Source organism: Schistocerca cancellata, chromosome 10 (genome assembly GCF_023864275.1).
Source record: "Schistocerca cancellata isolate TAMUIC-IGC-003103 chromosome 10, iqSchCanc2.1, whole genome shotgun sequence".
NCBI lineage: Eukaryota > Metazoa > Arthropoda > Insecta > Orthoptera > Acrididae > Schistocerca > Schistocerca cancellata.
The window spans coordinates 161,989,020-162,007,564 of record NC_064635.1 but is presented as its reverse complement, the minus strand read 5'-3'; the positions used below and the strand labels follow the sequence as shown (position 1 = coordinate 162,007,564).

General features: G+C 42.9%; 1 protein-coding gene across 1 annotated transcript in view; it reads left to right on the top strand.

Moving 5' to 3' along the window:
- The window catches only part of LOC126106524 (EH domain-containing protein 1-like), a 49,560-nt gene extending 31,403 nt beyond the window's left edge, over window positions 1-18,157 (top strand). Inside the window, exons 5-7 of the mRNA XM_049912851.1 lie at window positions 2,816-2,978; window positions 14,655-14,819; window positions 17,076-18,157. Of these exons, the coding sequence (XP_049768808.1) occupies window positions 2,816-2,978; window positions 14,655-14,819; window positions 17,076-17,320 (573 nt within the window). The 3' untranslated portion in view covers window positions 17,321-18,157. The remainder of the gene's footprint in view (window positions 1-2,815; window positions 2,979-14,654; window positions 14,820-17,075) is intronic.
- The last annotated feature ends 388 nt before the right edge of the window (window positions 18,158-18,545 follow it).

Here is an 18,545-nt window from a genome sequence, read left to right as displayed (position 1 = left end):
TGGACTGGTGGGTGTGAGCGAGTTACAGTCAGAGGAGCTTGTGGCAGTGAGAGGTCGAAGTAGAGAGGATATAAAATGTAAACTGGCAATGGCAAGGAAAGTGTTTCTGAAGAAGAAAAATTTGTTAACATCGAGTATAGATTTAAATGTCAGGAAGTCGTTTCTGAAAGTATTTGTATGGAGTGTAGCCATGTATGGAAGTAAAACGTGGACGATAAATACTTTAGACAAGAAGAGAATAGAAGCCTTTGAAATGTGGTGCTAGAGAAGAATGCTGAAGATTAGATGCTTAGATCACATAACTAATGAGGAGGTATTGAAAGAATTGGGGAGAAGAGGAGCTTGTGGCACAACTTGACTAGAAGAAGGGATCGGTTGGTAGGACATGTTCTGAGACATCGAGGGATCACCAATTTAGTACTGGAGGGCAGCGTGGAGGGTAAAAATCGTAGAGGGAGACCAAGAGATGAATACACTAAGCAGATTCAGAAGGATGTAGGCTGCAGTAGATACTGGGAGATGAAGAAGCTTGCACAGGGTAGAGTAGCATGGAGAGCTGCATCAAACCAGTCTTAGGACTGAAGACCACAACAACAACAACAACAACAACAATAATAGTGATGCAAAGGTTGCCAAAAGTTATAATGTTTAATTTGTGACATCCCAATATAGTTTGTGGATGTTCATTTCCTTCTGTGCTTTGGTATCCAAACATGATCGTGTCAGTAGGTGATCTGAATCCACAACAGCAGTTTTGCAAATAGGCCATTCATTTGTGGAAATTACTTATGTGTTGTCTAGATGTTAGGCTAGACAGTTGTCCCATTGTCAGTTGAAAGCTGTCGATTGCTTCCTTCCTCAGTTTATTCCTGTATAACTTCTGGTGGTCTTGTCTGTTTTTCCATATTTTCCTTTTGATTTACTTGCTATGTCTGTTATATGGGATTCCAAAGTTTCTATGTAAGTTTCTGAAGTGTATCAGATAAAATTGATTTTTTGTAGCTTGCATACAACTTCCTTTTCTGACCAATAAGTCAACAGTCTCATTTCTGTCGATTCTTACATGTGACGGTTTCCATTGAAACACTTTTCTTATTTGTGTCCATGATGCAGGCTACTGTAAGGGATGTATTATTTCAGTTATGGCTTGTAACAATATTGTGAAAAGGAAAGTTGCTACTCACCACATAGAGGAGACGCTGAGTAGCAGATAGGCACAACAAAAAGATTATCACAAATAAAGCTTTCGGCCAGTAAGGCCTTTGTCAGAAATAGACGACACACAAGCGTTTGCGCTCACACACACACACACACACACACACACACACACACACACACACACACACGTACGTTTGCAGTCTCAGGCCACATTGCCAAACTTATGGTTTTGTTTCTGTAGATTGGTTTGTTGAGGTTGCTTGAATGGCTGCTCTTGGATCAGTCAATATCACATCTTTTATAAATAAGTTGATTCTGTATGTAAGGTTGTTTGCTGCTGGTTGTAGTGTGTATCATTGAGCATAAAAGTTGTAATATGCTGCTCAACCAGGGAGTATTGATGAAATAATTTCCAGCTGCATCATTACTCTGCGAACCATCCATATATATTCTAAGCCATTCTGGTTCTGTGTATTTTCATATAGCATCTTTATTGCAATTAAAACTGTATCTGGAATTCCTTCTTAGTAATATTGTAAATTTTTTTTTATGTCCATGTAATGGAAACGATAGACAAGTTCTTTTTTGTGATTCTCTGTAGTTAAATTTATATCTATGCTTGAATTACATTCATAGCTGCTTCATGATTCACTGAAGCAGCACAGGATTCATCATGTTTTACGATTTAAAGTGTCCGAAAAGCTTGCACCTAACATAAAGCAATAAATTGGGAGTCCCAATTAGTTCAAAAGAAAATTTAATGCATACCCCATTAACCACTCTTACAAATTATCTAACTATCTAGATTCATGGATTGAAAATTTCTGTTAATTATGTGTCAAGTAGCAATGATCATAATAAAGCTGTATGATAGGTATTGTATTGTAAACTAGCCCCTGTTGTTCAGATGTAAGTAACTGTTTTCTTTGAAAACTACAAATATGATCAAGAAAAATTAAACTACTATTAGAAGACAACTGCTATTGAACATAACATAACATAACACAAGCAGCAGCTTTCCTTCTAATTTACAAGGTGACAAGTAGCTGTATAGGCAGGCATAGTGTCACACACTATGCAGATAGTTTATTGTTAGTAGAATGTACAGATTAAGTTGTGCCCAAATAGCCACATGCATCGGCACGCTGCTTCCGGGACTCAGGGAAGCGTACTGGCCCTGTGTCGAGTCCTCCCAGCAGATTAATGATAAGGGCCAGTGTGCTGGACAGCCCAGATGTCAGTTTTTCGTGGTTTCCCATATCCGACTAGTGGTATACTGGGGCAATACCCACATCCCACCACAGTTATGGGATCTGCAAACACTTCAAAAACAGTCCCACACTTTGACACAGTGTAGCACGAGACACAGATAGATGGGGTACACAATTTCTGTTCTGGGAAGCAAAGGATGATGACAGGAAGTACACTCGGTCACCTCTGATCACTAACTTGGACTAATCCATATTAACGTGGCAATCCTGTGGAGGTTCGGGATAAGGCCTGGAAAAAGGAGGAGAAAGAAGACAATGTACAGTTGATTGTTAATGTACAGCTTGACTTCTCTTTCTCTTGATGGGATCTCCATAACGTGGTGAATGAATGAAGCAGTTAGTAGTGTCACATTAAATTATATTGAAATGGTTAATTTTTCTTATAGGTCTTGCTGAACTCTGCGAACTTTGACAGATTTGAGGGGATAACACCCAGTCTCCTGAGGTCTGTCGATGACATGCTGGCGAAAGATATATCTAAGTTCATGTCAATGTTGGCAGCAGAGAAAATTGAAGAAGAAAAATTGGGATCCAAAAAGTTTATTCACGGTAAGATTAGTTTGCTTTACAACAGCTGAAATGTAACATGTGCAAATCTGTTGAAGATTTTTTTAGTTTAGACATCATATCCATACACCTAATATTGAAACAAGGGTATGGATACGATGTCGAAACTAAGGCTCATTTGTTTCATTGTAAGCATTCTGGATTGCCAAGACAGAATATTGACTGGAAAATATAGTCAAGTGAGAAGATTATAATCACTGTGTTCTTCCATTTCTTGCCACAGTGTTAAATGATCGATAGGGAGTACTCCTTTAAATTCAGCACCATTTGCACAAAGCAGTCTTTGATGGGGGGGGGGGGGGGGTAGGGGGGGGGGTTCCAGGGAGACACATTTATGGCGAAATAGTTCATGGCTTTTACACCACAGTAATTCACATGCTCGAGCTTTGCTGCTTGTTCATGAATTTTTGGCCAAAAACAATGCAGTACAATAATGCCCTAATTTGTGTACTCACCAGATGTCATTTCAGAAGCATAGGTGAGATTATTCCTGCAGCAAAGACACTGCCAGTTTTCCTTTTGATTGTTTCCAATCTGAGCTAAAGAACTAGTTTTTTTATTTTATGTTTTCGTTTTGCCTGGAGGAGGAGATTCAACTGTGAATTATATAATCTGAATAATGAACCAATGAACCATACATTGTCAGCTGTATCAAGATTAAAAGGCAATCTGTGTGCTGAGAGCTAATGACAGAATTGAGAAATTCAATTGAAATACGCAGCACAGTGCCCAAAGGAACCCAGAGGGTTGGAAGTCCAGTTCTTAAGAAGGGAGGAAGCTGTCAAGCAGGATATAAGAAAATTGGGATCGAGAATTTGAGGAGTTTGACAATACACAAGAAAGAATGGAGTGACCTTCTGTGGAAAGCCGAGGGTTACCCAGATTACAGACTTCGGGCTGAAACACCAGCTGGCCCGAGTGTGGTTTCTAGACAGTTTCCCACACTCATTGGACAGATGTTGGCCTTATCCATAAATTATGCCTCAACAGATGTTGTATACAAATAGTTAAAATATGATATCTTGGAGAACAAAGTTTACATTCACAGGCATCTGGGGCACACAAGTTCTCCCCCTAAAGTTACCTCGTTGATTGTGGTGCCAGGAAGGGTATCCAGCCTCAGAATTAAATAATTAAATAAAATCTGCCAAGTCCTGGAAAAGCAGACTCTGTAACTGACAGGATAAATAATGAGGAAAGGAAGAAGAAGAATGTCAAGGCTCATAAAGGGCTGCTGTGCCATATGATGATTTATTTATTTATTTTTTTATTCAACCTGATGAGATTTGAGTGTTCACACCGTCCCGTACATTGGATCAGGGCTTTAGACGTGTAATTCGTGTTACCTAACAGTTACTTGAAGACTGATGATAATTTAAATGTATATCAAAAGGAAAATTCACTGTGAACTAATTAATACATAGTTGCTGGCCATGTATTGCCAATACACAAACATGAAAGTACATAGACTATTCTAGCTCTTGGAACCAATAGTTCCTACTTCATGGAGGGGAGTGGGATAGTTTGGGGTAAGTCTGAAAGAAAGGATAGGTTACTCAGAGCACATGATGATATTGCATATGACTCAGAACTTTGGCCGAAATAAAATGACATACTAAACACATTATTCCATTTTGCACTGCAGAAACCTGGGTCAGGAATGAAAGGGCAAAAAAGTAAGGTGCTTGCAAAGTCAGATAAGTGAAACAAATGTGAAAGAGATAAGAAATGAAAGTGTTAGGGAAATAACACATGTGGATCACTTACAAGAGAATATTGAGGAAAGAAGATTAAGAGCATATGGACATTTGAAGAAAAAAGAAATGAAGATGTATAGGAAGATGCACGAGACAAAGATGAATAGTGAGAAGCTGAGGAGAAGACTAAAGGTGTGCAAGAATGCACACAAAAGAGAGGGGAAGGCCAGGAAAGAACAGCTGCAAAGAGGGCTGAGGAAGATCGGAGAAAGCGAAGAGGCTCATTTTCCGAGTAGACCGTGTCAGTGGCAGAACAGTTTGAGAAGACTTTGCTATCCCGTAAGAAATTAATAGGTTATGAATCCCACAAACAATTTCTTATATTTATCTTTATAGTATTCCAGTACCATATCAGAAAAGAGGGAAGAATTTGGTTGCAACTTTGGATGAGCTTTTCAACTAGACAGAAAATACTGTCGCCACATACTTCCGCTTGCCTGGAAGTCCTTAAATAGTTTCAGAGCATATTTCCACAAGATTTCTGGTCAGAGCAGCTGGAGATAGCGATTGTGTGTGTGAGGTGTGCTTGCCCATGTGAATGGGGGTGTGTGTACTTTGTTGAGGAAGTCTCTGGCTGAAAGCTAAATGTTTAATTGTCGTTTTGTTGTGCCTGTCTGTAACTCGACATGTCGTGTTGACCGTGAGTAGCAATATATCCTTTCCGTAACATTGTTGATATTCCTATCTAGACTTTCCATCATTTGATTTCCACAAGACGTGAAATGTAACTTGTGCTTTCATTATACTGAATCTCTGTTATTGCAGACTAATCCTTCACGGTCAGTGTTTTTTTTTTTTTGTGGTTTTAGGGCGCACAACTTCAATGGTCATTAGCGCCCTGACTACTCTAAGAATGCACCGCGAGGCACAAGTTGACAACAACAACTAAAAGGGAAAACACGATAAAAGACAGACTGACAGGCATAGGATTAAAAAACAACATCATCAAATGTCCTTAGCGAGGTTTGTCAAATTGATAAAACAAAGAGCACGAGCAGCTGCTCGTGGGTCATCCGCTAAAATGGCATCGAAAGTATTAGGCAGGTTAAGATCGAGGCGCAGTGTGTTAAGATCTGGACAGGACATTAAAATGTGTCTAATCGTCAGCAAGTGCCCACACGGGCAGAACGGCGCCGGCGCAGCCGTCAGCAGATGGCGATGGCTGAACCGGCAGTGTCCAATTCTTAACCGGGCTAAAACGACCTCCTCCCGCCGAGAAGGGCGTGAGGAGGACGTCCACGCCACGGGGAGAGGTTTTAAGGCCCGAAGCTTGTTGTCTGTAAGTGCAGCCCAATCGGCATGCCACAGCGACACAATGCGCCGACAAATGACCCTGCTAAAATCGGACGAAGGGACACAACAAGAAGCTGTCCGAGGCTGGAGGACCGCAGCCTTGGCCGCGGCATCTGCAGCTTCGTTCCCAGGGATACCGACATGGCCAGGAACCCACATAAAGCTAACCGGAGAACCGACGTCCACCAGCTGTCGAAGAGAGCGTTGGATCCAGTGTACGAAAGGGTGAACCGGGTACGGATCACTGAGGCTCTGGATGGCGCTCAGGGAATCTGAGCAGATGACATAAGCAGAATGTCGGTGGCGGCAGATGTAAAGAACAGCCTGGTAGAGGGCAAAGAGCTCAGCTGTGAAGACCGAACAATGGCCATGGAGCCGGTATTTGAAACTTTGTGCCCCGACAATAAAGGAACACCCGACCCCGTCATTGGTCTTAGAGCCATCTGTATAAATGAAAGTCATGTTGTTGAACTTCGAACGAAGTTCCAAAAAACGGGAGTGGTAGACCGAACGGGGGGTGACCTCTTTTGGGAGCGAGCTGAGGTCAAGGTGAACGCGGACCTGAGCCTGGAGCCAAGGTGGCGTGCGGCTCTCGCCCACTCGAAAGGTTGCAGGGAGTGAAAAATTAAGGTGTTGAAGAAGGCGACGAAAGCGAACTTCAGGGGGTAGCAGGGCAGAGACATACAACCCGTATTGACGGTCAAGAGAGTCGTCAAAAAAGGAACGATAAGACGGATGGTCGGGCATTGACAGTAGCCGACAGGCATACCGACAAAGCAGTATATCGCGCCGGTAGGTGAGTGGCAATTCGCCAGCGTCAGCATGAAGACTCTCTACGGGACTGGTATAAAATGCTCCGATCGCAAGTCGTATGTTGTATGGAGTTGAGGCGGCGTAAGATGGATGGCCGTGCAGAGGAGTATACGAAGCTCCCATAATCCAGCTTGGAGCGGACGATCGACCGATATAGACGAAGTAGGACGGTTCGATCCGCTCCCCACGACATACCACTGAGAACACGGAGGACATTTAAAGAACGGGTACAACGGGCGGCCAAATATGACACATGTGGAGACCAGCTAAGTTTCCTGTCAAAGGTAAGGCCTAAAAATTTGGTTGTCTCCACGATTGGGAGAGCAACGGGACCGAGTCGTAAGGACGGTGGGAGAAACTCTTTGTAGCGCCAGAAGTTAATACAGACCGTCTTCTCGGCAGAAAAACGGAAGCCATTGGCGACACTCCAGGAGGAAAGACGGTCAAGAGAACGCTGAAGACAGCGCTCCAGGACACGTGTACACTGCGCGCTGCAATAGATGGTAAAATCGTCCACAAAAAGGGAGCCTGATACATCAGCTGGGAGGCAATCCATTATTGGATTGATCGCGATGGCGAAGAGAGCGACGCTCAAAACTGAGCCCTGTGGCACCCCATTCTCCTGGCGAAAGGTGTCGGACAGGACAGAACCCACACGTACCCTGAACTGTCTATCCATTAAAAGGGAACGAATAAAAAGAGGGAGGCGACCGCGAAGGCCCCATGTATGCATGGTGCGGAGAATGCCCGCCCTCCAACAGGTGTCGTAAGCCTTCTCCAAATCAAAGAACACAGCCGCGGTTGGGCGCTTCCGCAAGAAGTTATTCATAATGAAGGTCGACAAGGTAACCAGATGGTCAACAGCAGAGCGGCGCCTACGAAATCCACATTGTACATTGGTAAGTAGGCGTCGAGACTCGAGCAGCCAAACCAATCGAGAGTTAACCATTCGCTCCATCACTTTACAGACACAGCTGGTAAGCGAGATAGGTCGATAACTGGAAGGCAAGTGCTTGTCCTTCCCCGGCTTAGGAATCGGGACAACAATAGACTCGCGCCAGCATGCGGGAACATGTCCCTCAATCCAGATGCGATTGTATGTACGAAGAAGAAAACCTTTACCCGCAGGAGAAAGGTTCTGCAGCATCTGAATATGAATAGAATCAGGCCCTGGAGCGGAGGACCGTGATTGGCCAAGTGCGGTTTCGAGTTCCCGCATGGTGAATGGGACATTATAACTTTCATAATTCGAGGAGCGGAAGTCAGGTGGGCTAGCCTCCTCTGCCTGTTTGCGGGGGAGGAAGGCAGGGTGGTAATGAGCGGAGCTCGAAACCTCTGCAAAAAAGAGTAAAACTGTTGAAGGTGCTTGTGAAAGCAGCCCAGCTGGCTTTCTTGCTTTCGTTAATAATACGACGACACTGAGCACGTAATCGTTTATAATTAATACAATTCGCCACTGTAGGGTGGCGTTTAAAGGTGCGTAAAGCACGTCGACGAGCACGTAAAGCGTCTCTACATGCTGCGGTCCACCAGGGGACCGGTACGCGACGTGGAGACGAAGTAGGGTGAGGGATGGAATATTCAGCAGCAGCGAGAATGACTTCCGTGAGGTGTGCGACCTGACGATCTCAGCTTGTGAAGGTTTGATCCTGAAAGGTCGCCCTGGAAGAGAAGAGCTCCCAGTCTGCCTTGGAGATGGTCCAACTAGAGGAGCACGGAGAGGGAGTATGCTGCAGGAGATGGATAACACACGGGAAGTGGTCGCTCGAATATGTATCAGCAAGTGCATACCACTCAAACCGGCGTGCAAGTTGGGGAGTACATATAGAGAGGTCTAAATGGGAATAGGTGTGAGATGTGTCCGAAAGAAAAGTAGGGGCGCCAGTATTGAGGCAGACAAGATTGAGCTGGTTGAAAAGGTCTGCTAACAAGGAGCCCCTCGGGCAGGATGCTGGAGAGCCCCAAAGGGGATGGTGGGCATTGAAGTCTCCAGTTAACAAAAATGGTGCAGGTAGCTGAGCAATAAGTTGCATCATGTCCGCCCTGGTAACGGCAGATGACGATGGAGTGTAAACGGTACAAAAGGAAAACGTAAAAGTGGGGAGAGTAATGCGGATGGCAACTGCCTGCAGGCCGGTGTGCAACGTGATGGGATCGTAGTAAATATCATCCCGGACCAGCAACATAACCCCTCCATGAGCTGGGACACCTACCACAGGGGGTAGGTCAAAACGCACAGAGGTGTAATGTGCCAAGGCAATTTGATCGCATGGGCGTAGCTTCGTTTCCTGGAGGGCTACGACGAGCGGACGGTGCAAGCGGAGCAGTAACTTCAAGTCCTCTCGGTTGGAGCGAATGCTGCGAATATTCCAGTGAATAAGTGCCATCATAAGAAAAGGAAGATGAGAGAAGGGGTCACCTCGAAGGCCGCTTAGGGCCTGGCTTCGAGCGAGCACTGCCGCCGCTATCGGTAGGCGGACAGTCATCGTCCATGGGGTCTAGAGGGTCATCGGCCATCTCGGGAGGATGGCCGGGAGGGGGAGCTTCCTCCGCCGGTGGACGGCCAGATGTACGGCTACCAGCGGTGCGGCCAGGCGAAACGGATGACGGCCTGGGGCGGCAACCGCTGGGTGGCAACCGCTGGGTGGCGCAGGAGAAGAAATGCGCCGTGGCGGAGAAGGAGAACTGTGCTTCCTATGCGCCTTTTTGGAAGGACGTTTGGTGGAAGTACCGGTCGAAGGCTGGGAGGTCGAGGGACGGAGGAAGTCTGCACGGGATGGTTCCTTCTTGAAGGCCCGTGCATCTGACTTCGGGGTCTTCGACTTAGCAGAAGCTGAGGAAGGGGCTGGTGTCTGTGGGGTGATGGGAGGAAGAGGAGACGTCGACCGTGCGATCTTAGCACTGGCCGAACGGACGACCGTGGTGCTGAAGGTCAGATCGCATGTCTGGGTTGCTACCTCCCGGGTAGTCCGAGGAGAGGCGAGGACAGTACTGTATTTCCCCGCTGGGAGCAGCGTGGGCTTCCTACTAGCCAATAGCTTGCGAGCAGCCGAGGTGGACACTTTCTCTTTGACCCGAATTTCTTGGATACAGCGTTCTTCCTTATAGACAGGACAGTCGCGGGAGGATGCGGCATGGTCACCCTGACAGTTCACACAACGAGGAGACGGAGGTGGACAGTCACCCTCATGGGCATCCCTGCCACAAGTGACACATTTAGCCGCATTGGAACAAGACTGTCGAGTGTGATTGAAACGCTGACACTGGTAGCAGCGCGCAGGTGTCGGGACATAGGGGCGAACAGAAATAACCTCGTAGCCCACCTTGATGCGCGATGGCAGCTTAACACTATCGAAGGTCAAGAAAAGTGTCCGGGTCGGTACAAGGTCATTGTTGACCTTTTTCATGACCTGATGGACAGCCGTCATGCCCTGCTCAGCGAGGAAAGATTGAAGCTCCTCGTCAGTCAATCCGTCGAGGGAGCTAGTATAGACTACACCACGAGACGAATTCAATGTTCGGTGGGCCTCCACCCGGACAGGGAACGTGTACAGGAGGGTGGCCCGAAGCAGTTTTTGTGCCTGAAAGGCACTCTCAGTTTCTAGTAATAAGGTGCCGTTACGCAACCTGGTACAAGATTTGACAGATCCGGCTATGGCATCTACGCCCTTCTGAATAACGAAAGGGTTGACAGAGGAAAAATCCTTTCCGTCCTCAGATCGAGAAACGACGAGGAACTGTGGGGCAGGCGGTAGTACTTTTGTCACTGTTGGCTGGTCACGTTTCCGTTTTTGGGTCGAAGTCGAGAGAGATGGAGTAGAATCCATTGCGGAGGAATCCCCCATGATTGCCAGCGTCTCCGATGGCGCGCTCCTTCCTTGTTGGGACCCTCTCAGAGGGCACTCGCGCCTTAGGTGAATGTTTACACCTCAGGTCACACCTCCCGAGAAACAGACGGAGGGACCAATCGGCATGGTCAGAAGGTATCAGCTCAGGCAATCACCCCTCCCCGGGCCTGGCCTTTACGAGGGGGTACGCGCGTGCCTTACATGTCTACCCAGGGCGGGGACTTACGCGTTACCCCGTCACCGGCTACGCGTGCAAACGCATGGGTCGGCCTTCAGGCACGCACAGGGAGGAAGGAAGAAGAGGAAAAAGAAGAGAGAGAGGGAGAAAGAGGACAGACTGTCTCAAACGCCAAGGCGGAGACCAGAGAAGGCAAGGAGAAGAAGGCAATGAGAAGGCAAGGAGAAAAAGGCAATGAGAAGGCAAGGAGAAAAAGGCAATGAGAAGGCAAGGAGAAAAAGGCAATGAGAAGGCAAGGAGAAAAAGGCAATGAGAAGGCAAGGAGAAAAAGGCAATGAGAAGGCAAGGAGAAGTCAAGGGAAAGTGTAAGGAAGACAGTGAGGTGGAGAAGAGCAATGAAAGGAACCAACAAAGGGAGGAAGAAACGGGAAGTGAAAAACCAAAAAGACCACGATTATAGGTCGTGGAACCGTCCGTCTCCGGACGCAGGCGCAAACTACCCCCGTGAGGGGGATGGACTCCTTTTAGTCGCCTCTTACGACAGGCAGGAATACCTCGGGCCTATTCTAATCCCCGGACCCGCAGGGGGGACGGTCAAAGTGGTGAGAATATGAGACCATTATAACTAATTGTGAATATTTTAATGTGTTCCACCTGCAACATTTGTCTGTACGACCACGTCATTGCTTTGTATACCTAGTTAGGTCAGTTGTGATCAGACGAGTTACTGCGCACTGTTTCTGCTTCATCGACTCCTCAGTGTGCCAGCACCTCAGTAGCCTGTCATCTCACTGTAATGGAAACACAAGGTCTCTCTTATCTATAATCTGTTCATCATAAGAATAAACCTGGTGTAAACATTGCACTATGTATTCTTCCGCGTTTGCTGGATCCTCATTGGATTTCAGTTTCACGTGGGACTGCAGCCAAGCTGTCACGAGTACTGTCAAGTACGATAATATGGGTACGTTTTGTGCTGTGTGTTACGTGCACATCGACTGACAAGCAGAGGAGCAATACAGCTTCGAATATCATTTAATTTTTAAGCAGCATGAAATAATACACTGCAAATCTCCCACAATACGCTCCTTAGACAACTAGATGAAAACTGCAACACATTATAGCGAAAAACAAGAATGATGAAAATTCCAAACTTAATCACAGGGTAATTTTTCTGCATAAGCTGTGTGTAACAAGAGAGTATTCAAGGATTTCGCCATATAGTTAAATATTCAAGCCACTGAAGGTATTACTTACAGTCAGTCGTCTGGTAATATCTTAGCTCTTTCCTTATCCGAATCCAAAAAATACATTTCAATTCTGGAAGTATCACCTGTTTTGTGGATATCGAGCCTATCGACAACAGAACCCACAAAGCCAACCAGGCGCAACATTTTCTCTTCTTCTTTTATGACAAGCCATTCTATATCCCGCCAGAGCTCAGCAGTGACGTGTGAAAAAGCTGTGTGCGTTAGTTCCAGTATGTCTGGCAGCTTAACGGTCTGTTTACGTCTCGGGTCAAATCCCGCAGCTTGGCTCCAGATCAGTTCTGTTGGGTTAATATTGTAATGGTACAGTAGCAAATGTAAAAATGCGGCATTTGTATGATGTGCTCGATGCTGTGAAAATGATTGTTTTTCATGTTTATACATTTACTTATCTACCTCTGTATTATAAAATGATGGACATAGTCCAAATAAACAGGATTTGATTTTTCATTTTTGCCTTGTTTCCTTAATTAAAAAACTTTTACGAACAGTCTTTCATAAAACATCAATAATTAAGAATTTGTATTTGAAATTGAAAAAAGGAATTTCACGTCCAGTATGTAATTAGAAACAAGAAGATGTGCATTATTCATAAAAAAGATGATGAGTTTCATAATTACGAGATGTAGGTATTTCAAATTGAATGAGAAGAAAAAAATGATACTGGGGAAATTTGAACAAACGCATGAATAACCTCCTTTGCTTTACATTCCATTATGCTACTGACTGTGCTACACATTCAGTGTGTGTTGGTTTATCAACTGCATCATAGACAAAACTGGGAAAACTTCAAACCCAGTTATCTCCATAAATTTATGAAAAACATTAAGAACAGCCTGTTTCTTGGCACTTTTTAACTGTGTTCCACGCACATGTTTCACTACGGAGCACAAAGCAGCCTCAGCCATTTTCATACTCCGCATTAACAGCATGACAATCAGAGCACAATTCTGCAGAGGCTGAGACTGTACATGATTTTTGAAACAAAAACTACGTGGCTACAGTGTGATTAAGAAAAACGTTGATGGCTCTTAATACATTTGAATATCTTAAAGTTTTATTTAATGTAACTTAGTGATAAGATATCTAATATATAAGTAGGAACTACTTCCAAGAGCGTAACGCCACCAGTGTAGATGTGCTACGGCTTCTGACCAATCATCACGTTTGTGTTTGTTTACATCTGGTTTATTCTTATGATGAACAGATTATAGTGTCTGAGCTGTGCCCATAAGTAAAGCAGAAACATTGGAAACGCCTTCTCTGTTGCCGTTGTGTGCCTCCAGATGAGGTAATGTGCGCTCTACATACAATTTGATGCCCTTTTGCTGTTAAGAAGTAACTGAAGCACTTCCTTTTGTCACCCTCAAATGTTTCCATAATTCTCAAATGTGCCCAGTTTTCCTCCTATCAGACAGTGAAACAAATGCTTCCATCTTCCCCTGGGTACACTTTTTTGTCTTTTCATTCCTCGGGTGCATCACTTTCTTTTCCCCCATCTTCACACATTGCATTCTATCACATTCCTCCATTTCTCCATTTCCGGCCTTTCCCTCGTATCCATTTCTGCTAGTGCTCATAGTTTAAGTCTATCTTCCTGTAATTGTCTTTATTGTTATACTACTTGCAAAAGAATGTAAACTATGTCTTTTGTACATAGTCATTAATTTCTCTATATTGTATTCTACTTTAGATGTAATGTGCTAATCGTAACATGTGTAATGCTAAATATGTAGAATGCCTGGTTACATGTAACAGCATGAGAGCCTCATGGCCCTAACTCTGATAGGTTAAATAAATAAATCAAGCAATAAATAAAATCAAACACTATGCCTATCTGCAACTCAGCATCTCCGCTGCATATTGAGTAGCAACTTTACTATTCAAAATAAATAAATAAATATGAATGAGGTCCTAAACCCACTGTTCTGTTCTGTTTCATTGGTGGTATCTTGTCCTATATCTACAAATGCTGCTAATTCTCCAGTCACACCCTCAAACTCAGAAAAGCACCCCTCTCTTTACACAATATCTCCCCAAACCGAAACCATTTAACCACATCCTTTTTCACTTCACGTGGAGGGTTACTGACGCTTGTCTTTTTGCACACCATTTGTGAATGGAATAGGAAATTGGTACCTAATACCCTCTGCCACATTTTCTGTGGTGGGTTTTGGAGTAGTGAGTGACATGTGGGTGCAATGTATTATGGAGGTTCTAACCATTGCCATTTGTAGTTGATAACTACATTTTGTTGTTCTGAAGTAATGAATTTATTTTATAATTTTGGTTTGTTGTCATAAAGTTGATTTCCAGAAGCCATTGTTCAATGCCTATTCACACATCCTCAGTAAAAATTGTGTGCAAAGTTATCAATCTGCCAAAATTAACGTTTTCTTTATTTTTATTTTTTCGAATACGATTGCTATTTGTTTTGCCGGTAAATTTCTGGCCAAATTGTGATAGTTTTCCCAATGACTAACAATGCCAAATACTTTCAGGTGGTGCATTTGTGAGTGTCGTCGACACAGAAAATCCGTTCAGTGAGAGAGAAGGTATCAGGCAAGGTTTAGGAGAAAAGGAATGGGTTGTTGAAAAGTTTCGGAGCCAGTATGATGACACGTTTGATAATCTGAAGCCACAGCACGGAAAGCTGACAAAAACAGGTAGGTCAGAAACACTGAAAACTAAAATTATAAATTTCATATATGAGGACGTGCTGAAAACTAGTGCCTCCAAATATTTTATGTGAAAACTTAAAACTTTTTTAATAAAACACATGTTATTGACATTATGCATCTTTGTTCTTCATTTCTGGATATTTATTTCTCAACATAGTCATCCTGGCGACAAATAGGTTTCTTCGAATGACAGACCAATTTGTCGATACAGTCACTGTAGAATATTTGACTTTCTCGATGGAGCCACAACCTCGGCTCTGCTTGCACCACTTCTTCACCATCAAAGTGAAGTCCTTGAAGGTGTTCTTTAAATTTTGGAAACAGATGAAAATTGGATGGGGCTGAGTCTGAACTGTGTGGAGGATGACCAAAGACACTGAACACAGGGCAATGGATTGTTGCAGGTGTCACAGTACTTGTATGTGGTCTGGCATCGTTGTGCTGAAGGAGGGTGCTCTACTTGTGGATGAACTTTTCAAATTTGAAACTCGAGTACAGCACACTGTTTCTCATGCACCGACATAGTTACGTTACGTACTGCTATGTTACATGCTACGATTCGGAGCTCTCTAGCAGCAGAAGGCTGCAAATATGTAGACATGAGGAATGAACGTGTAGAATGTTGCTTATGTTTGTTTTATTTAAAGAGACTAAAGAATATTCACATAAAAAATGTGGAGGTGCCCTCGTTCAGAGGAGAAGAATGAAAATTTGAATTGTGAAGGAGGAAAATATTGCTAACTGTTTTCAAGACTGCAGTGTTACCTGTAACTAGACATTAATGTTTGTTACATTAGGGATAAAGTTCAGTCTCAGTGGATGATAGAAGTTCAAGTATTTGCTAGAGGCAGCTTAATTTTCAGAAAATGGAATGAAGCAGAATCGTAACAAAGAACTAAGTACGCTCAGAAGTCCATTATTATTTACTGCTCTGTATCAAACAATGGAAAATCCAGGATGGAATGTAACAATACCAGAGAAGGAAAGTTGCTACTCACCATATAGTAGAGATGCTGAGTCGTGATAGGCACAACAAAAAGATTAACACCATTAAAGCTTTCAGCCATTAAGGCCTTTGTCAGCAGTAGACACACACACACACACACACACACACACACACACACACACACACACACACACATATATATATATAAACACAACTTGCACACATGTGTGCAGTCTCAGAGAGCTGAAACCACATTGCCAGTGTGGTTTCAGTGTGGTTTAATGACCGAAAGCTTTAATTGTGTGAATCTTTTTGTTGTGCGTATCGCAACTCAGCATCTCTGCTATATGGTGAGTAGCAACTTTCCTTCTCTGATATTGTTATTGTTCTGTATGATAGATTCACTGAATTTTTCACAATAAAATAAAAAATTGCAACAAAACCACACATTATCTAGATGGAATGTCTTGTAAAGAGTAGTAGTGGTCAAGAACAAATTAATTCATTTTGATTGTGGAGCTTTTTCATTGTCTACCACCATCTTTAACCACAATGGAAGAGATCAAATAATTTTATGGCTTTATAGTTTATATATTTCTATGTAAGAGTAAGACTGAGATTTGATCTGTATAAGGCATTTTTGTCCCTAGTATTATATTTATGAGTGCTACTACTATTTTCAAATAGGAACTGTTTCTCCACAACTATTTAGTGTGGTGCTGTAGTTAGTGTGGCAAGTAGCCTACATAAAGTTCAAGTATGGGCACCAGATATCTTTTTCAGCATTTTTCTCTGCAGTGGATACTTTGTATTTAAATGTGAAGTTTCAGATGAAAATGATTCCAAATTGCACTCTTTAATGAAAGTGTGCAAAGTAGACCAACATTCTAATGCTTTCATCATGAGAATCAGCTAGCACACACAATATTGCTGAACTGGGGTATTTGATAATATCTGTGATGTATGTGATTTTTAAGCGAGTACTCGTCAGTAATATACACAGCCAGGAATGTTGACCATTCTGTTTCACGTATTTCCTTTTCTCTGTGCTCGGTTGTTATTGACCTGAACCAAATGAAGTGACCTGTGTTTTTCCTAAGTAGAGTGATAGGCCATTTTCTGTGTGTGTGTGTGTGTGTGTGTGTGTGTGTGTGTGTGTGTGTGTGTGTGTCACATTGTGTCTGTGTTTTGATTCTACGTGATAATTATGAAAGTGATGATTTTTTTTGTGTGTGTGTAATTTAAAAAAATAAAAAAACAATAATGTCCTGCTTTTATTTTTACTTCTTCCACAGATGTGAAGGACGAACTACGGAAGTCGAAGCTTCCGAGCCATATCTTGAACAGTATATGGTTACTAGCAGATGTGGACAAGGATAATATGCTCGACAAAGACGAATTTGCTTTGGCGATGTATCTCGTTAGGTTGAAGGCAGACGGTCACAATTTGCCTGAAATGTTGCCAGAACATTTGATACCACCATCGAAACGTTTAGCAAACAATGTTGAAAGCAGGGTAGAAATTCCAAACAAAATCTAACTGTGAAAAACATGCCAGTGTTGAGAAGCATTACTGTGTTCCTATTGTACAAAGGAGTAGATGACTGTGAGAATTATTTTGTAAGATTGTTTGTGATCGTTGCTTTCTGTAAACAAAATCTAATCTGGTTGTACCCAATGTAAAATGTTATCCCAGTTTCTTTGCTTAAATTCTCACAGGTTTGCTATGTGATACTTAATTGTTGACAAATTATGCTATCTGTGATTGATGTAAGTAGCTACTTAAAATTTCCTGTTGTTATGTGTTTTTGTAACATATAAAATTTTTCAGCTGTTCCTTATTCAGAGAATACTTGAGATAATCCCACACTCATTTGATGTGTAGCAAACAAGGCATTTCATTGCGAATCATTTTCCTGTTTTTTACTTTTTGAGAATTGTGCTGTGTTGCCAGTACCAAGTCTTCCTTCATTACCTTGTCATTTTTATTACTTTATGCTTGTGATTTTTACTTCATTTATTCATCATAAAAAGTAATATATATATAATCAATCTCTCTCTCTCTCTCTCTCTCTCTCTCTCACACACACACACACACACACACACACACACACACACACACACACACACACACACACACACTGTCTCTGTCTCTCTCTTCTCCCACTGGTTTGTTGCATAGAATTTGTTGCACACATTTGGTTGTAGCACTTGTGACTTGACTTGTGCTCTTTGTTGTGTACATACTAGATTTATTTTCCACTTGGAGGTGTATTGTCTTCCTATTGGCTTTAATAATTTTTTCATAAATATTTTTGTGAATGTAATGTACTGCAGCTGATTTGCAGAATGTGTGTGGGTGGCAGAGAGAGAGAGAGGGGGGGGGGGGGGAGAGAGAGAGAGAGAGAGAGAGAGAGAGAGAGAGAGAGAGAGTTAGTTAGTTAGTTAGTTAGTTAGTTAGGAAGGATTGATTTGTAAAGGATCAAACCCATGTTGCCATGAATTACAGTACACCAGAGTAAAACATTGTTTATTGACTTCACTCAGTTTTACTTTACAGTTTCACAGCAGAAGAGATCATTAAAATAGGCTGCAGAAATTCTAATTTTTGATACTGATGGTGCAGCGTTGTACATTTTAATATGCAGAACGACTGAATTACAGATAGTTCATTTATTTCATATTTATAATTACAGTGTTCACTGAAAACTATTTCCAAACAAGGAAATTTTTAAAATTAGTCCATGTTATGTACCGTCATAACT